This window comes from Galeopterus variegatus, unplaced genomic scaffold (genome assembly GCF_000696425.1).
Source record: "Galeopterus variegatus unplaced genomic scaffold, G_variegatus-3.0.2 Scaffold1647, whole genome shotgun sequence".
Classification (NCBI taxonomy): domain Eukaryota; kingdom Metazoa; phylum Chordata; class Mammalia; order Dermoptera; family Cynocephalidae; genus Galeopterus; species Galeopterus variegatus.
The window spans coordinates 89,267-106,490 of record NW_007727758.1 but is presented as its reverse complement, the minus strand read 5'-3'; the positions used below and the strand labels follow the sequence as shown (position 1 = coordinate 106,490).

The 17,224-nt window shown below is 34.2% G+C and overlaps 1 protein-coding gene across 2 annotated transcripts in view; it reads left to right on the top strand.

Moving 5' to 3' along the window:
* The window catches only part of CCNC (cyclin C), a 26,722-nt gene extending 9,928 nt beyond the window's left edge, over positions 1-16,794 (top strand). Inside the window, exons 5-13 of one of the 2 annotated variants that reach the window (XM_008578208.1) lie at positions 1,248-1,299; positions 7,538-7,593; positions 8,415-8,450; positions 9,127-9,218; positions 9,849-9,916; positions 12,703-12,782; positions 13,910-14,028; positions 14,895-14,989; positions 15,545-16,794. In XM_008578208.1, coding sequence (XP_008576430.1) covers positions 1,248-1,299; positions 7,538-7,593; positions 8,415-8,450; positions 9,127-9,218; positions 9,849-9,916; positions 12,703-12,782; positions 13,910-14,028; positions 14,895-14,946 — 555 coding nt within the window. In that variant the 3' untranslated portion in view covers positions 14,947-14,989; positions 15,545-16,794. The remainder of the gene's footprint in view (positions 1-1,247; positions 1,300-7,537; positions 7,594-8,414; positions 8,451-9,126; positions 9,219-9,848; positions 9,917-12,702; positions 12,783-13,909; positions 14,029-14,894; positions 14,990-15,544) is intronic. The other variant, XM_008578206.1, reaches the window with a different exon arrangement.
* Positions 16,795-17,224: the final 430 nt, after the last annotated feature.

The following is a 17,224-nucleotide window of genomic DNA, read 5'->3' as shown; positions in this document are numbered from 1 at the left end:
TCTTTTGTCTTTTTCCGTGTCCGGCAACGGATCGCAACCCTCAGTGTTGCCCCCGTACCGGACCTGGGACCGGCAACGGGATTGCAACCCTCGGTGTTGCTCCCGCGCCTCACTCAGCCAGTGAGCGGGAACCGGTCTGTATGTGGGATCCAAACCCTCGGGCGGGAGCGCCGCCCCGCTTTTCAAGCGGCGCACTTATCCAGTGCGCTACCGGGCCGGCCCCTCGGGCTTTTGTTTTTTATTTTCAGTTATTATAGTTAGAGGTTTACATGTAAATGTAAATATACATATACACATACATTTCCCCCACACAGGATACAGATGTAGGTTGAAGGTATTTGAATAGATAGATTTTTAGTTTTGTTTCTTTTGCTGAGTAAAGAACCAATTCCTGATTTTTCTGCTTTAAAATGAAGTGAAGCCTCTCGAAATCTTATGAAGTTAATCTGAAATTCAATGAGACAAAATATATGTAAGGTGGATTGCCTGATATATACATATATATTTTTTTTTTTTTTCAAAAGATGACTGATAAGAGCATCTTAACCCTTGACTTGGTGGTGTCAGCATCACACTCTCCCAAGTGAGTGAACCGGCCATCCCTATATAGGGAGCCGAACCCATGGCCTTGGTGCCATCAGCACCACAGTCTCCCAAGTGAGCCACGGGCTGGCCCTGATAATTTTAATTATAATGGCAGCATATTAGGTTGAAAGAGTAAATGGGAACTGACCTTGGAAGCCTTATACTATAACATTCTTGTCTCCCTGTTCCGAAAAGGATAATAACTGCATGTTCTTTCAAGTTCTTTTGGTGATATTAAAGTTTATCTTATTTAGAGATTGCACTGTTTTGTTAGTAAATGGCATGAAGTATCTATTCGTTAGTCCAGGTTCAGTTGAATTGGAAGCATACTTAACATTCTTAAAATTAAGTGTGAAATCTAAACAATACCTGGAAACTAATTTAAGTGCAGAAAAATGGCACTGTCACTTTAGGGCTTGGTTTTGAATTTGGTACCTTTTATTGATATTAAATTATAAAATTACTTAAAAATGTTTCTTAAATTGTAGTAGTTTTAAGGAAAGGTAATACATTTAGAGATTTAAGTACTTCATACCTCAAGTAGGTAGAAGATGAATAGACTATGAACATGGGAGGAGCTAGGAAATCCTCTATTTTGAATAGACTTCAGATACCCTGTGTTCACTGGGTTAATATGGTCTCATCCACTTTTCTTTCTTTAGGAATTTGGAGTAGTCTCAAATACAAGATTGATTTCTGCTGCTACTTCTGTATGTAAGTGTAAAAAGTATATCCTGCATTAAGGATGTATTCTGAAGAAAGCTCTATTAGTATACAGATATTTTTAAATTTATAAGATATATGAGAGATTAGTTGGGTTTATTAAATCTCTTAAGGATACCTTTATGACTAGTGTATTTAGCAAGAAAAAATAAAGTTAGAAAAGAAGTTTTTAAACCACTTATAGTGTTATTTCTAAGACATTATTTTTAATGTTAAAAATTGATAGTAATTATCAATCCAAAAACATCAACTCAGTGGCTCTTAATTTTATAATAAGGGTAAAGAAAAAATTTGTTTTCTAATTTTATTATAGTTTGTTGTTTCCTAATGACTAGCCTTATGTCATTCTTGTGGGTGGAGTAAACTATTTCTTTAGCAACTGTAATGTATGTCTTTGATGAAAGAACTGTGTATTTTTAAACCTCCATATTGAAAAACATTGTGCAGAAAAAAATGCTGACTCTGTGGTCAGTAGAGCTGACTTTTAGTGCCATTCTGTCTAAGTATCTGTGTTCTGTCTCTAAGGAGCTGCCTCACCTCGAGCAAGTTGTTTTATCTTTTGGCCTTAGTTCTTTATCTAAAAGGATGAGGTTTAGCTCTCCGTGAGTCATGACATTAAAGGAAAGAACATTGTAAAGTAACAATTGTAAAGTACTGCACACAAGAGTTTAACATTTTGCTATTCTCCATCTTTATAGGTTAAGCAAAAAGACATCACCTAACAAAAAATAATTTAGACTTAAAAATTATTTCTGTTTTCTACACAGAAAAGGAAGAAAGTGGCTTTTTGCATTTTAAATTTGTGAGCCAGACTGACTAATTTTTTTGGTTTTGGGTTATTCCCCTTTCTGAGAAGAGTATAATAATCTAATTCGGTCTTTTCCGTGTCATATTTTAATTCTTTTAAGGGTAGAAAATTGGTAATCAGTTTGCCAAAAAGTTTAATACACCAAATATATCATATTGATGAAGTATTGAATTGTCCTCTGGAAAAATCAAATTATTAAAAAATTGTGAAATGACTGGAAGGAATTCTTACCAGAATGTTAGCAGTGTTCATCTCTGCATAGTAGATTAAAGGTGCCTTATTTTCTTCTAATGTTAGTCTCTGTTTTCTAAACTTTTTAAAAGGTGTACATCTTTTTTTAATGTAAGATACCTACTACCAAGGTTTGTTTGTTTATATTTTTCATGCAAAGGCTTAAAAGTATATTCATAAGAAGTTTGGTTACCAATGAATAAGAAAATCTTATAGTAGGCTATTTATTTATTTCATAAATTGTATAGTATATTGTATAGTCCCAGACTACTTGAACTTCAAATTTTAGCTCCGCTGTTTTCTGTGTGACAGCTTAGGCAAAATACTTAACCTCTCTGTGCCTCAGTTTCCTCATCTGCAAGATGAAGATATTAATATCTCTATCATAGGGTTGTTGTGAAGATCAAATGAGTTAATATCTGTAAAGCTCTTAGAACAGTCCCTTGCTCAGTGTGTTACTTTGCTAGGGCTACAGTAATGAAGTTGCACATACTGTTTGGTTTAAACAACAGAAATTAATTTCTAGAGCCTGAGGTCCAGGATCAGGGTGTTGGTAGGTTCGGTTCTTCTGAAGCGTCTCTCCGTGGCTTGCATGTGGGCACCTTCTATGTGTTTTAACATGGCCCTTTTTCTGTGCACACATACCCCTGGTGTGTCTTCCTCTTGGTATAAGGTCAGAAGTCCTAAAGAATTAGGCCCCAGCCTATGACCTCATCTAACCTTAATTACCTCTTAAAGGCCCTCTCTCCAAATATAGTCACATTCTCAGATATTGGGAATTACGACGTCAACACTGAATTTCGGGTGGACATTGTGTAGTGTGTAATAGCAAACTTTAGTGGCTCTTATCGTCATCATCATCAACAGTAGCATTATCACTGGAAAACACTCTACCAATACAGTGGTGGAGACCAAGATAGATACAAGGAATTTAAGGACAAGAAAATAAGACATGCATATAAAAATACTAATACAGAAGGAAATAAGTGGTATAAGAGACTTACAGAAAATGCTGTGAACGTTTCGTGTGAAAAGATTGCTTATTAGATGAATCCAGAAAGGCTTAAGTAGAACTTGGTGAAGAAAGAATTTGAACCTGAGGAAATACAGGAGAAAGACAGTCTAGGAACACTGAACAGTTTGGTTAAAAATAGGGAAAGTTAATGTGTTACATTCGGTGAATGGTAAGGAAATAGTAGGAAAAAATCTTTACCTGGCTAAAGATCAGTTAATAGAGGGCCTTCAGTGCTAGGTGAAGGAGTCTACACTTTGTTCTGTTGACAGTAGTGGTACTTTTTTTTTTTTGTCCTTTTTGAGACTGGCCGCACCGCGCTCAGCCAGTGAGCACTGTGAGTGCACCGGTCATCCCTATACAGGATCCGAACCCGCGGCGGGAGCGCTGCTGCGCTCCCAGTGCCGCACTCTCCCAAGTGCGCCATGGGCTCGGCCCAGTAGTGGTACTTTTGAGAGCTTTATTTATTTTTAAACATGAGGGTGATGTTAGAATTGTGCATTAGGAAGGTGAATCAGGCAGAATTGTGTAAGATGGATTGGCAGAGAGGGTGAGTAGAAGCAGACAGACAAATTTTGAAGTTGTTCCACACTACAACATGTATGAACCTTGAGGACATTATGATAAGTGCAATAAGCCAGTCATAAAAAGACAAGTACTGTATGATTCCAGTTTTATGAGGTACGTGGGGGAATGAAATTAATAGAGGTAAAAAATAGAATGGCGGTTGTCAGGGGCAGGAGTGAGGGGGAAATGGAGAGTTATTGTTCTTGTGGGGGAGGCACATACAGAGTTTCAGTTTTGCAAAATGAAAACAGTTCTGGAGATAGATGGTAGTGTGGCTGTACAATAATGTGACTGTATTTAATATCACTGAACTATACACTTACAGATGGTTTAAGTGGTAAATTTTATGTCTGTCTTACTATAATTTAAAGAACAAACAAAAAACTGAAATACAACTGCAAACTGTTGTGAGTGCTGTCACAACAATATGCTGGAGAAATAAAAGCTAACAAGTTTATGGTGGAAAAAAATTTCTTTTGAAATTGCTTAAGTAATCCAAATGAGCACTAATGAAAGCCTAAACTAATGTATTGGCAGCCAGCAAGGAGAACAAGCAAGCCAGGTTTGAGCAGTAGAATCAACAGGACTTGTGGGGAAAAAAGTATTTAAGAAGAGTCAAAAATGATTTTTGAGGTATCATGCCTGGGTATTGGGGAGCTGAAGTTGGTTCCAGAAAAGAGAATAAGTAAACAATTAAATTTAATCTTGGACATTCTAAATATAAATGTATCAGTAGCACATTCTCTTAAAAATATGAAGCCAGTGATAGAAATTTGGAACTTGAAACAGTTTAAGAAAAAGAGTTGTATAGTATCTTGTGCTGCACAGAAAAAGGTGTGAATCGAAGAAAGAAAGAAAAAAAAACATCTTTGAGAGAACGTAGTATTATTAGATACTGTGGGGGCAGAAGTAGAAGCCAGATTGCAAGGAATTAGGAAGTGACTAGGTGCTGAGAAAAGGAGAATCTAACTATATTACAAAAATGTGAAACCTCAGTGAAGGGTGTAGGGGCGAAATGTGTTGACCTAAGTAACTTTGGAAATGTGTAGAATCTAGGCATAAGCACTGTACTCTAGTTGATGAAGTTGTCACTCTTAGGCATACAAATTACCAGTTCTGATACTGCTGTGTGTATACTGGAATTGAACAGTTATGTAAATGGGTGGTAGATATTGAGAGCCAGTTTTCTCATTGTTGGAGGGAAATATACAGAGAAGCAAGCAAGGGAGGAAGACCAGAACAGATAGTCACATATAGAAATATTTGTTGATATGTTTATATACATGGATAAATATGTGTTTTTCTTGGCTCTGGCAGCTAGGAGGGTCTATTACAAGGAATGACATTCCTGTAGCAATGAGCTCACCTGGTACCCAGATTTTCATTTCTAATACCATTGTCCAATAAAAGAAACCAGGGCTCCTTGGAGAAATAGCTGATTCTAGGACTGGGGCAGGTAATACACAGGGTGGACCTGGAGCATCTCATAGTGCCAATAGGAAAGTACTAAAAAAAGGAACAAAATCGAAAACCTGTATTGAGGGGATATGTCAAAAGGACACAGGAGCCAACTAAAAGAGCTCCCAATGGCCAAAGCTGGAAAATTTTGAGCAGCAAAATAAAAAAAAGGTAGTATTGAATTATAACCCAAAGTATAAAACAAATATCCATGAGCCCATACTGATATAAATAAATGGCTAAATAAACAAATGAGGGAGAACAGACAAATAAATCTCCCATGCAGAAGAATTCCAAATAATTTATGTAGCTACTCTGCCCTCAAGTAGGGGAAGCATTAACTCCCACTCCTAAGATGTTGGTTATGCATAGTAACTTCCTTCTAATGTGTACATTATGGAAAGGAAGGAAAAAAGAGTAACTTCACAGTAGAGAAACCCAACAAACACAATCTCAGCCAGGTGATCAAGATCACCTCAGTAATATGTACCCTTGTACATAAATAAATGTGATAAATCACATTTATAGTGTGTACCCTTGATGTGATATAATGAAAATGGTGTTTTACCTCTGGTCTTCCTTCCCAAAACCCATAGTCCCAGTCTAATCATGAGAAAAACATCAGACAAATGCTACTACAGGGGCATCCTACAAAATACTTGACTAGTACTCCTAAAAACTGTCAAACTCATCAAAAAGAAGGAAAGTCTGGAAAACTGTCGCACCCAAACAAGTCTAAGGAGACATGACAAGTGAGTGCAATGTGGTATCCTGGGTGAGATCCTGGAACAGAAAAAGGACATTAGGTAAAAATTAAGGAGATGTGAATAAACTATGGAGTTTAGTTAATATATTGATATTGATTCATTAATTGTAACAAATGCCATACTAATGTAAGATGTTATTAATAGGGGAAACTGGGTGAGGGGGTGTCTTAATCTGCTCCAACTGCTATCAGAAAATACCATAGACTGGGTGAGTTTAACAACATTTATTTCCCTTTTGGAGGCTGGGAAATCAAAGGTCAAAGTACAGTTTGAGAGGGTGGGAAATCAAAGTGCCAACCTTGATCAGTTCCTTGAAGGGCCATGATTCCTGGTAGGGGGTTGGGGGCAGGTAGAAAATTTCCTAATGTCAAGTTTAAATGGTTCTAGGTTTCAAATCTTGGTAGATGTTACTTATCTAAATTAGTTGTAGGGTACTCAATTTATAAAGCAAATCTTTTTGAAAATATAGTACATAGAATAAAATGAAATTCCTTTTAGTGTCAGTGAAGTTACTTGGGCTTTGTACAAATGGAAGGGATCACAAAACAATCCTCTAGAATCTGTCAGTAGCTGCTTGATTGAATTAAATGTTGTATTATGACTTCAATACAGTTTTCTCAGATAGTGCTTAAATGTACTGTTTAACATTTAACAAACACTCATACCATTTTGAGGAGATGGGGGATTGATGGTTAACAATGTTTTTTCTTTTGTACTTTATTAGTGACTAAAAAGAGTAGGAACTGTATGTGTGTGTGGTGTGAAAAAAGTTTTAGAGATCTTTGCACGTATATTGATGCTTTTATTTAAATATATCATTGGATAAAGAAATACCTAGTCAATATAAAAGCTTAGAAAACACAGATAAGTAAAAAATAAATCTTTAAATCTCAGAGATAACCATTTTAAATATTTTTTTGGTGTATTATCCTTCCAATATTTTATATATACATATATATTTTTAACAAACTTATATATATTTGTAAACACATATACAACGCCTATGTTCCTTCTAAGCTAAATCACTGGAGAATAAATAGAACAATACCATTCTACAGCTGGAAGGATTTGAGAGATGATAAAAGTCAGTGATTTTTTTTTCCAATTTTCAATTTTTTTTTTTTTTTTGAGTAACAGAACACTTTTTTAAATATATTAAATATAAAATTGAAGCTTTCTAATTGTAGTGTAGGTGGGGGACAAGGGCTTCTTGTCACCCAGTCTTTCCTCTCCCCTGAAAACAAAAAGAAATCTGGGTCCCTATGCCAAGAGCTCCTATTGAAAATGATTTAGGCCTACCTTCTACTATTCTACACATGTTAAAGGAATTTTGGGTTAATTAATTTTCCCATCTTCTCAGTTTAAATTGTTTTTTGTTTTCTGCAGTAAAAACTAGATTTTCATATGCCTTTCCAAAGGAATTTCCTTATAGGATGAATCATGTAAGTATATTGTATAAAATAAAACACTTGTCAAAGCTTTATATAAACTAGCTCCATTTTATATTACAATTAACTTTATAAGTCTCCCTGAAATACTACAGGAATTTAGACATTATTCTAAACTAAAGCTAAATAGCTTCAACCATTTTTTAAAATACTTCATAGTAGTGGTTATCAACCCTGGCTGCCCATTAAATCACTTTAGAACTTTTTAAATAATACAATTGTTGTATCCTCTTCAGACCAACTGAATCGGAATCTGAAAAAAAAAAAATTTCCATTGGTAGCTTTTAAAAGCTCCCAGGTGATACCAATATGCAGCTGGGGTTGAAAACTATTATAATGGAAAAGAATGAAAATTATATTTGAAAAATTATATTTTATAAGACGAATTTCTATTGACATTTTAATAGGCATGTCCTTTTTCTACCTTGCAAGGGATTTGTTCATTCTACTTAATTTGGATTTTTTAATTAAGAAGAGATAATTGCATTATTAATTTGTTCTATAGACAGTATATTGGAAAATCTGAAGTCCTTACAGGATATTTTAAGTAGAAATCAGTAACAAGAATGTTTATGAAGCTGGCTTTTCCTTATAAGGATTGAAATGCTTTATAATCATAATTACATGTATTATGTAATGGTAAAAAGTGATTTTTTTAATTGCATATTAATTCTAATATAAGCTGTATTTTCTTTGTTTAAAAAACTTTTAGTAAAAATTTATGATAAATTACTATAACATCGATATATTGTGTTTGTCTTAGCAGACTCATCTAATTTGGTTTTATGTGGACATTTAATTATTTTTTTTAACAGATATTAGAATGTGAATTTTATCTTTTAGAACTAATGGTAAGTATATTTCTTTCCTATGACTAATAGAGTAAAACTTATTAATGAAGTCAGAAATTATCTAAAGAAGTGACTTGTAGGGAGGTGCATTTTAAAACCATCCAAGTGGTATGTGCTGAAATTATAGTAGCCTAGTAATATCATTACCTGTATCCTCTCTGAAGCCTGTAAAATAATTTGTATATTCTACTTAAGATGGGAACACTTTTCTGTTCTATAGTAAGTAATTATAATAAAAGGATTATAAGCAAACAAGTCAGGGCATTAAACCACTGTAAATTATGTGCACAGTTTGTGTATGTGTGTGGTGTTATTTAAAGATAGACTATGTCTTTGGCAGAATTCTGCTCCTCTAGTTGGGAATTATGGATTTATAGGCTAATAAGAGGTTTCAGTGTGTTGCAGATGTGACACTTTGAGTCTCTAAGGGAATGAATGGATGCTGACTGACTGCCAACCGATTTACCAAGGTATATTCCAGAGAGAGCACTGCCTTCACTACTGTAGTAGAGTTTAGGGCTGCATACTGCTTGCTTAAGAGAATAAAAGGGAAGCAAGCATGAGTTAAAGAAATTCATTTTCAAATACACAATTACAAATCAGTTGGGTAATGATATCATTTTTGTGTTGTAATAAATCTGTTTTTATACCTACACATTTTTTAAACTGTTTCTAGGATTGTTGCTTGATAGTGTATCATCCTTATAGACCTTTGCTCCAGTATGTGCAGGACATGGGCCAAGAAGACATGTTGCTTCCCCTTGCATGGTAATTAGAACAGAAGTTATTAATAGTGTAACGTGTTAGATAGGAAGGTTGACAACTATATATTAAGTTCAGTAATTTTAAAGTAATTAAAATAATGCCCCAAGGTATTTTGTGTTGAGTGAAATATCTGTTGGTTAAATTTTAATAACTGTAGTGGTATATATGCTAAAATGATAAGTATCTTAAATTATGTTTGATAAATAACATCTGTTAAATTTTGATTTTGCATGGAAAAACAGTCTGTTTAGATAAAAATCAAGACTGAAGTTATCTTTAAAATAATCAATACTTTTTGATAGTGTTCAACATATGTATAAATTCACTGTGTAACTTGTTTTTTAATCTGATTTTCGAAAAATTAGAAAAATGTGTTTCATATTATAATTGTGAGGTTTTGGAATTTTAAATATATTTAGCTGTAATTTTATTCATTAATGTATGCTTATTCATTATCACATTCCTGTATGCATCCTTTTGCCTTGATGTTTTCACCTTTATAGGTGTGCTTCAGTAATATAAAAGGGAAATAAATGTGTACAAAGATGGGAAATCTGGCCCTTTCTGGGAGGAAATGTTCAATCAGATGAGGTAGTTCTGTTTTCAGTAATAATATGATTTACCTTTCTATAGGAGGATAGTGAATGATACCTACAGAACGGATCTTTGCCTACTGTATCCTCCTTTCATGATAGCTTTAGGTATGTAAGCGTGGTGTACCTTTGTTAAGTTGTTGTAAACCTATTTAGGTCATCCTAAAATAAATTTCACTCTATTGTACTTTATGTTTTTATGTTCCATGAAGTAATAGACTAATCCTTGCATGTGAACTTTCAATAATATGATCTACAACTGTCACAAATCAGGATTATTGTCCCCCCACCCCTCTTTTTTGGTAAGTTTTTTTAAAACTCATTTAAAATAATTTAAGTCAGTGTCTGAATGGAGAACATTTTTGTTGGTTTAGTTGGAAAAGTTCAGAATTAAGCCTGCTAATATTTGTTGTAACTTATATAAAATAATGGCCTTTCATTTCCTGAGCCCATTAAGTACTCAGAGGTTGAGTAAAGGAACATCTCTGTTCCTTAATGCCTTGCAGGAGGGAGAAGTTAGCTCCCATTCTACTTTCTGTGGAAGGCAGTGCTGTAATGGGTTAGAACATAGTCTTTGGAGTCCGTTCTAGGTTTAAATTTTGCTTCCTTTACTATTGTGGGGAAATTACCTAACCTTTCTGAGTTTGTTTCCTTAATTGTAAAATGGGGGGTGGGGGCTAATAACTTCATATAGAGTCATTTCAAGAATTAAATGAGATAGCTTATAGAGCACCAAATAATGCCTGCTGGATACTAGGCACTTGTTCATTTGTTTCTTTTCCTTCTGTTGATTTCTATAATTCCATCTTCTTGATTTTTCCCCCTCTTCTTTTTCCAGTCTTAACTTTTCATCGGTTTCTCTTTTTTCAGTTATTCTTTAAATGTTGATGTTTCTCAGCATTCTTTTCTCATCAGGGGTGGTAAATAGGTTATACTTATACTCCTCTAGTACCAGTTGCTCCCTGAGCACTGGATCTGGAAGGATTCTGAAGTGGCGTCTGGTTCAGTGGGCAGGAATGCTGGGATCTGCATAGGTTAAACAGAAACAGGAATAGGACATGTGCCACACCCTCATCATCCCTGCTGTCTCTGTTCTTCCCGGGTGGTCTCACGAGGCTCCTGCTGTGTACTGTAGCTCATGTGCTGAAACATTTCAATTTATTTAGCCAAGATGTTGCTCTTGAGCAGTTCTTTATATCTATCATCCTTTTATGTAGCTCCACTTGGCACGTCACCAGCACCTTAGACTCATGGTCAGGACTAAGCTTATTATCTTTCCCCAAAATATATTCTTCCTTTTAATGTCTTTGCTAGCTTGGTGAAGCACTAGTTCGTTAAACTAGTTGGAAACCTGGCAGTTAGGCTCTTTCATCTCCTTCAATACTTACATCTAGTTGTTTACCAGTACGTTCTGTGCCTTCCTCTCAAGTGTCTGTCCCTTCTTGTAATCTCATAGCCATCTTCTCATTTCTACCCAGCTTACCACAGCATTCTCCTAACTAGCTAATTGGCATCCAGCATCCCTGTACTTAGAGAGCCAGTCTGTCCTCCACACTGATGAGCTAGGCTAGTGGTTCTAAACTGGGGATAATTTTGCCCCCCAGGGGACATTTGGCAGTATCTGGAAATGGTTTGGGTTGTCACAGCTGGGGTGGGATGCTAATGGCATCTACTGGGTAGAAGCCAGGGATGTTGAAAAGCATCCTATAGTGCACAAGACAGCCTCAAAAGAATTTTTCAGCCCAGAATGTCAGTAGTGCCAAAGCTGAGAAACCTTGAGCTAGAATGAGCTTTTAAAATGTAGAATGTCTTACAATTAAACCTTTCAGTGTTCCTCCTAATTGCAGGATAACATCTGCAGTCTCATTTTACCATTTATATATATGCCTTTCTCTCCTCCCACTCTTACCTTGTCTTAAGACTTGGCTCAGATATCACCTCTTTAGTGACACCCGCCACCCTCCCCTCCCCACATCACCTTAGTCTGGGTTTAGAATGCCTCCTTCATAATTTACTGTATATGCCCCTGTCGTGGCATTTTTCCATTGTATTTTAATTACCTGTTTGATAAAAGCTGAAATGATAAATTTTAGTCCATTGGCCTCTTAACCCTTTCTGGACCTAAGCCCTACTTTGTGGCTTCATTTGACTTGGAGTAACCGGTATGTCAGTTCACATTTGAGTCGATGTTTATTTAGAATGTCATCCTAAGCAAAGTCGTAAGGGTATCCAGACAAGGGAATATAATTCTTAATAAGCTGGGGTAGAATCAGGCTGTTCAGTAGGAATTGTTTCAGGCAAAACTGTGATGTAGATTGTTGTCTTTGTATTTTTTTACTATCTTTGTTAGCTTGTATTGTATATATCATATACAATGCATTACATTTTTTCTAACCTCTATTTGATTATAACAGTGAATTCTGTACCAGTGTGCTCAGTCCTTACATTCTTGATAATGTGCTAATAACTTCAAAAAGAAAAAAAAATTGCTTTTAAATTGAAATATCAAAACATAGTCAACATGGTTAAAATTTATCAGCGTATTGATTGCTGTTTGTTTTTTGTCACTCTGAATTCTGGGTGCAGTTTGATTCTACTTTTTACTGGTTTTCAGGGTTGACTTCCTTGTTTTAATCTCCTCACTGAATTCTTCTTCCTCTCTAACATGGCCTCTCAAGGCAACTGCACCTTGACTAACATATAGTGAGTTGCAGATGTCAAGAACCTAATATAGTATAGTAGTTTTTTTTCTATCTATATCAGATTAAGTTGATCAGATGGTCAGTGGTAACCATTATATGCAGCTATATAATTTTGTAATATCTTTAGTTCTAAGGCCACGCATTCCATGTTTGTAGTTAAACATTGGCAATTGTCTTTCATTTTCTTTCCAGCTTGCTTACATGTAGCCTGTGTTGTACAGCAGAAAGATGCCAGACAGTGGTTTGCTGAGCTTTCTGTGGATATGGAGAAGGTATTCTTTAAAATTCCTGTAGTTGAATATAAACTTGAACAATTAAAAATCAATGTCATATTTACTTATCATCAGCCTAAAATCTTATGATGTCCACCAAGCTAGGAAGATTATTGGTATTAAAAAATATAAAGAAACGTGTGTTTGGTGGGGAGACTTGATGATGACTAAGTTATACTTCTCTTTTCAGCTTAGGGTCAAACAGAGTGGTAATCTTTTGGTTTGATTGGTTGCAAAGTAGCCTCTATGTGCCAGGATTATTTTAAAAGCTACCTAGTGACCACTGAATACTATTGTGAACTTCTGTAACATAGTCTATCTCCTCGTGAAGTGGTGTTTGTTGTCTACCTTTTCTGTACAAATGTTAAAAGCATTAAAATTAGTCCAAGGTGAGGTCTACTCAGGTAGGGAAGAAAGGGCTAATTTGGAAGCTAGATGTGACAGATTTATAGCTATCAGTTTTTGAGTACTTTAACTTATGTGTAGAGTAGTTAACAGAATCAAAATGTGTTGTGTGTAGTATGTCCCATTAAACTGTTTGAAACAGTTGTTATTAGAGGAATGTGCTCTATAGTGGCATATTCCTTCATGATTAGAATCTTTCTTCCTAGTACCTCACTATTTTGTTTTGATTTAAGATGTCATCAGATAGAAAGAAATCAACTGCAGAGATGGATAAGGATAACCGGGCATAAATGTTGAAAGATGAGTGGCTAGGAGGAAAAGCGCAACAGCAGTATGGCGAAAAATAGTCCTTTCAGATTTCTCAGGACTGGGGCTAGCTGGTTGCTCAGTTGATTAGAAAATGGTAATATAACACCAAGGTCAAGGATTTGGATCCCCTTACCAGCCAGCCACCAAAAAAAAAAAAAAAAAAAAAAAAATTTCTCAGGCTTGTCTAATCTAACCTGAATACTTAAGGACAGAGACTATCTTTTTAACTGTTTTCTGAGGGATGCCCAGTATGTGATGCCTGTTCTTTTTTTTTTTGCTAACAGATACAGTGAATTTTTTTTTTTAATTTTTATTTTGTCAATATACAATGTATATGATTATTATGCCTGTTCTTTATATAGTAAATGTTGCTTGTTTTTGCCACTGAGAACTTTTCAAATATTTTCTTCTAGATTTTGGAAATAATCAGGGTTATTTTAAAATTATATGAGCAGTGGAAGAATTTTGATGAAAGAAAAGAGATGGCAACTATTCTTAGTAAGATGCCGAAACCAAAACCACCTCCAAACAGGTACTTTGTATATTTTAATAATTGATTTCATTTAATTATATATCATACTCATTTATCATACTTTTTCTTAGATTATGTTGTTTTGTATATTTTTCTTAAAATTTTTTCCAAAACTTCATGATTCATGTCAATTTTTTTATTTTTTTTTAATTTGTGACGATAGATTGAAAATGTCTTATTCTAAAAAAATACATTAATCTGATCATCTATTTAGTAACTTTTCCTAATACAGTGGAGGTCTATTACAGGTATCCCTCAACATATGGCCACATACTGTACATAAATTCAAAAAGAACTAGGCGTAAATTCATCTGAAATTCAGGGATAAAGAATTCTGTAGTAGTTCCATGTCAGTTTGACTCAGTTTGATTCTGTGTCATCTTTTTTTTTTTTCTTTTTTCACTTCTAGCTGTTATCCTGTTTTGTAAATTTCAGTAGCAGTTTTCAGAAATTTTGATGAATGATCTGATATTGTAAAAATAAAGAATTTTGGCTTTTAGGTGACCCTAAGATGCACAGCACACAATATAATTTTGCTAAATATTTATCAGCTGTGCTAAGAGGTTTTTTTGTTGTTGTTCTGTTTTTAAATAGGATCTGTTCATTTAGTTCAGTGGTTCTCAGCCCTCACTGTATATCAGATCATTTGGGGTAGGGAAAAAAAAAAGAGAAGTAGCATTTCAGAAGGAAAATAAAGAAATGCTCTCTATTTTAATCACTTATCTAGAAAAATAATTATATAATGTGAAGATAGATTTATAGATTGCTGATAATGTTACAGTTTGGAAAAAGTTAATACTTGACTTATACAAGGTGCTGTTTAAGGCAGTCATTCAAACAGCTACCTTTGGATGCATTTTTTGCAGAAATTCCCTGAGTGATTCTCCACTAGTGGCAGGGCCTGAAGCTGCAAGATGATGGTGGACAAGATAAGGCAATGATCCTATTGCCACGATTACTGGTATTTTCAGTTTTAGTTATTTTTATTTTAAATATTCAGCATTCTAGGACACCACCATATTTCTTTCTGACTTATAAAGGTTTGCTGTATTTACATATGATTTTACCATGCTTTAGGACAATAGTTATTTTTGTTGTTGTTGAAGAACACTTCTTGATTTTTGTAAGTAGTAGGAATAAGATTTTATATGTAAGATTTAATTTTATAGGAAATAAACTTGTTTAGAAGAAGCTGTAATCTCTATGTTGAGTGATACCTGTAATAACAAGGAAATCCCCATACCCTAATTTAAATTTTTTGAGCATATATGGACAGTAACTTCCAAAATGCTTATTATGGGTGAGGGCACAAAGTTACATAAGAATAAAAGTTTTAAAACCAAATGTTAGTCTTCTGGACTTTAATTTTTCCACACTTGTGTCTTACAATCAGGAATGTCTTTGTTTTGTAGAGTTCTGCTACAGAATAACAAACTTTAAAAATTAGTAGACTTATCAGGGTGTTGAAAATGAATCTTTTAATTAGTATAAAATCTTTTTCTTCCCCATTGAACAGTGAAGGAGAGCAGGGTCCAAATGGAAGTCAGAATTCTAGCTACAGCCAATCTTAAAACATTCCGAAGAATTCCATAGCGGACCACTTGGAAGTAAACCATTGGACAGATTTCAGTAATGTCTTCAATGGAACACAAATGAAAATGAATAGCTTGTTTCTGTCAAGCATATTGGGAAGTGATTTTATTTTTGCAAAATAAGTTTTTCCTTACCTAGTTTGATTCTAGTACATAATTGATTAAAATCTCTTGATTATAAAAGTTTGAAAAGGTTCTAAGGGGACCTACAGACAGACATACATGGACATTTCAAAATTAATAACTTTTGATTAGTATATTTCTTAATTTGGATAATAGAAATTATAACTTTTTATTAAGCCAGGAAACATGAAGCACCATTTGTTAAAATTCTCTTTGGTCATTGAGGGACCAAAAAAGGACAGAAAAAGTCAATATATGAGGGGTTTATTTACCTCTATAAGTTTAACTTTAAAACTGTATTTAAGGAATCAAGTCTTACAAAATCCTATAAGATTTTGGTAATGATGTTGATAATTTCAGGGAAATTAATCAAGTACCTATTGATTTAAAAGTGTATTTTATTCAATACTTTTGGTATCTTGCCATGGAAGATACTAGCCCAGACTAGCAGAAAAGTGCAATATGTATAGCATACTTTGACATTTTAAAAGTTATATTAATTTTGTAATTTGAAATGCTGGGCAAACTTTAAAAAAAAATCCTACGTGAAGTTATTTGCAATTAATATACAGTTAATCAGGCATTTTGAAAGCTTAATTGGATAAAACCACCATAATAAAATTGAAATTTGTAACATTTTAATATTAATTTTTATTCTACTGTGAAAAAGGTTTTTATAAGATATACACACCCTAGTTTAATTTTGTGTCATAGTGTGGATTTGCAAATTTCTAATTTATCCTGAGCCAGGAACACAATCAGGTTTCAGGCCAGTTGATACTGGCTGTTCTTAATTCTCATGTAAGTATAGGACTTCAGACTAAATGTTATGTCAGTGGGACTGTGCTGTCTGTGGAACTTAAAAAATTAATCATTTTCTTCAGACTTGAAGGAGGGTGACAAATAAAATTTGGAGTCATAGGATATTGATGTATAATTTAAGGATTAAAATTTTTTTATAAATCAATTGTGAACAATGGGTTATTAAATTAAATGTTGACTTCCTAGTATAAAACTGCAAGAATAAAAGTAAGTTCTCCAGCTATACTGACTAGTGTCTTGAGTTTACCTTTTTGAATTTGTCTTATGTTGTTTTTTGAGAATCCTACTTCCTTTAGATAAGTAGTAAATTAAAGCCTACTATAGTCTGCCAAGGGGGTAATCTCAAATGGTTTATAAACAGACTTTAAATAGAGTCCTGCTTTCTATGGAGAGTTTCAGATGAGCTAGAAAGAGAGGTTATGTATAAAGTTAGTACCAATGACAAATATAGGTCTCCTAGGCTTATGACAGGATAAGAAATAAGAAAAGCTCTCCTTAGGTCTGAAAGAATTAATGTTGGGCTTGGGTCGGATAGGCAGAGTGATTATATGTCACAATCATTAATTTAACTGTAAGTTTTCCTTTAAGCTTACCTATAGTCTTTTTAAATTTTTTTTTAAAATTAATAGATATGTCTCATAATTTTGTTTTCAAACTCT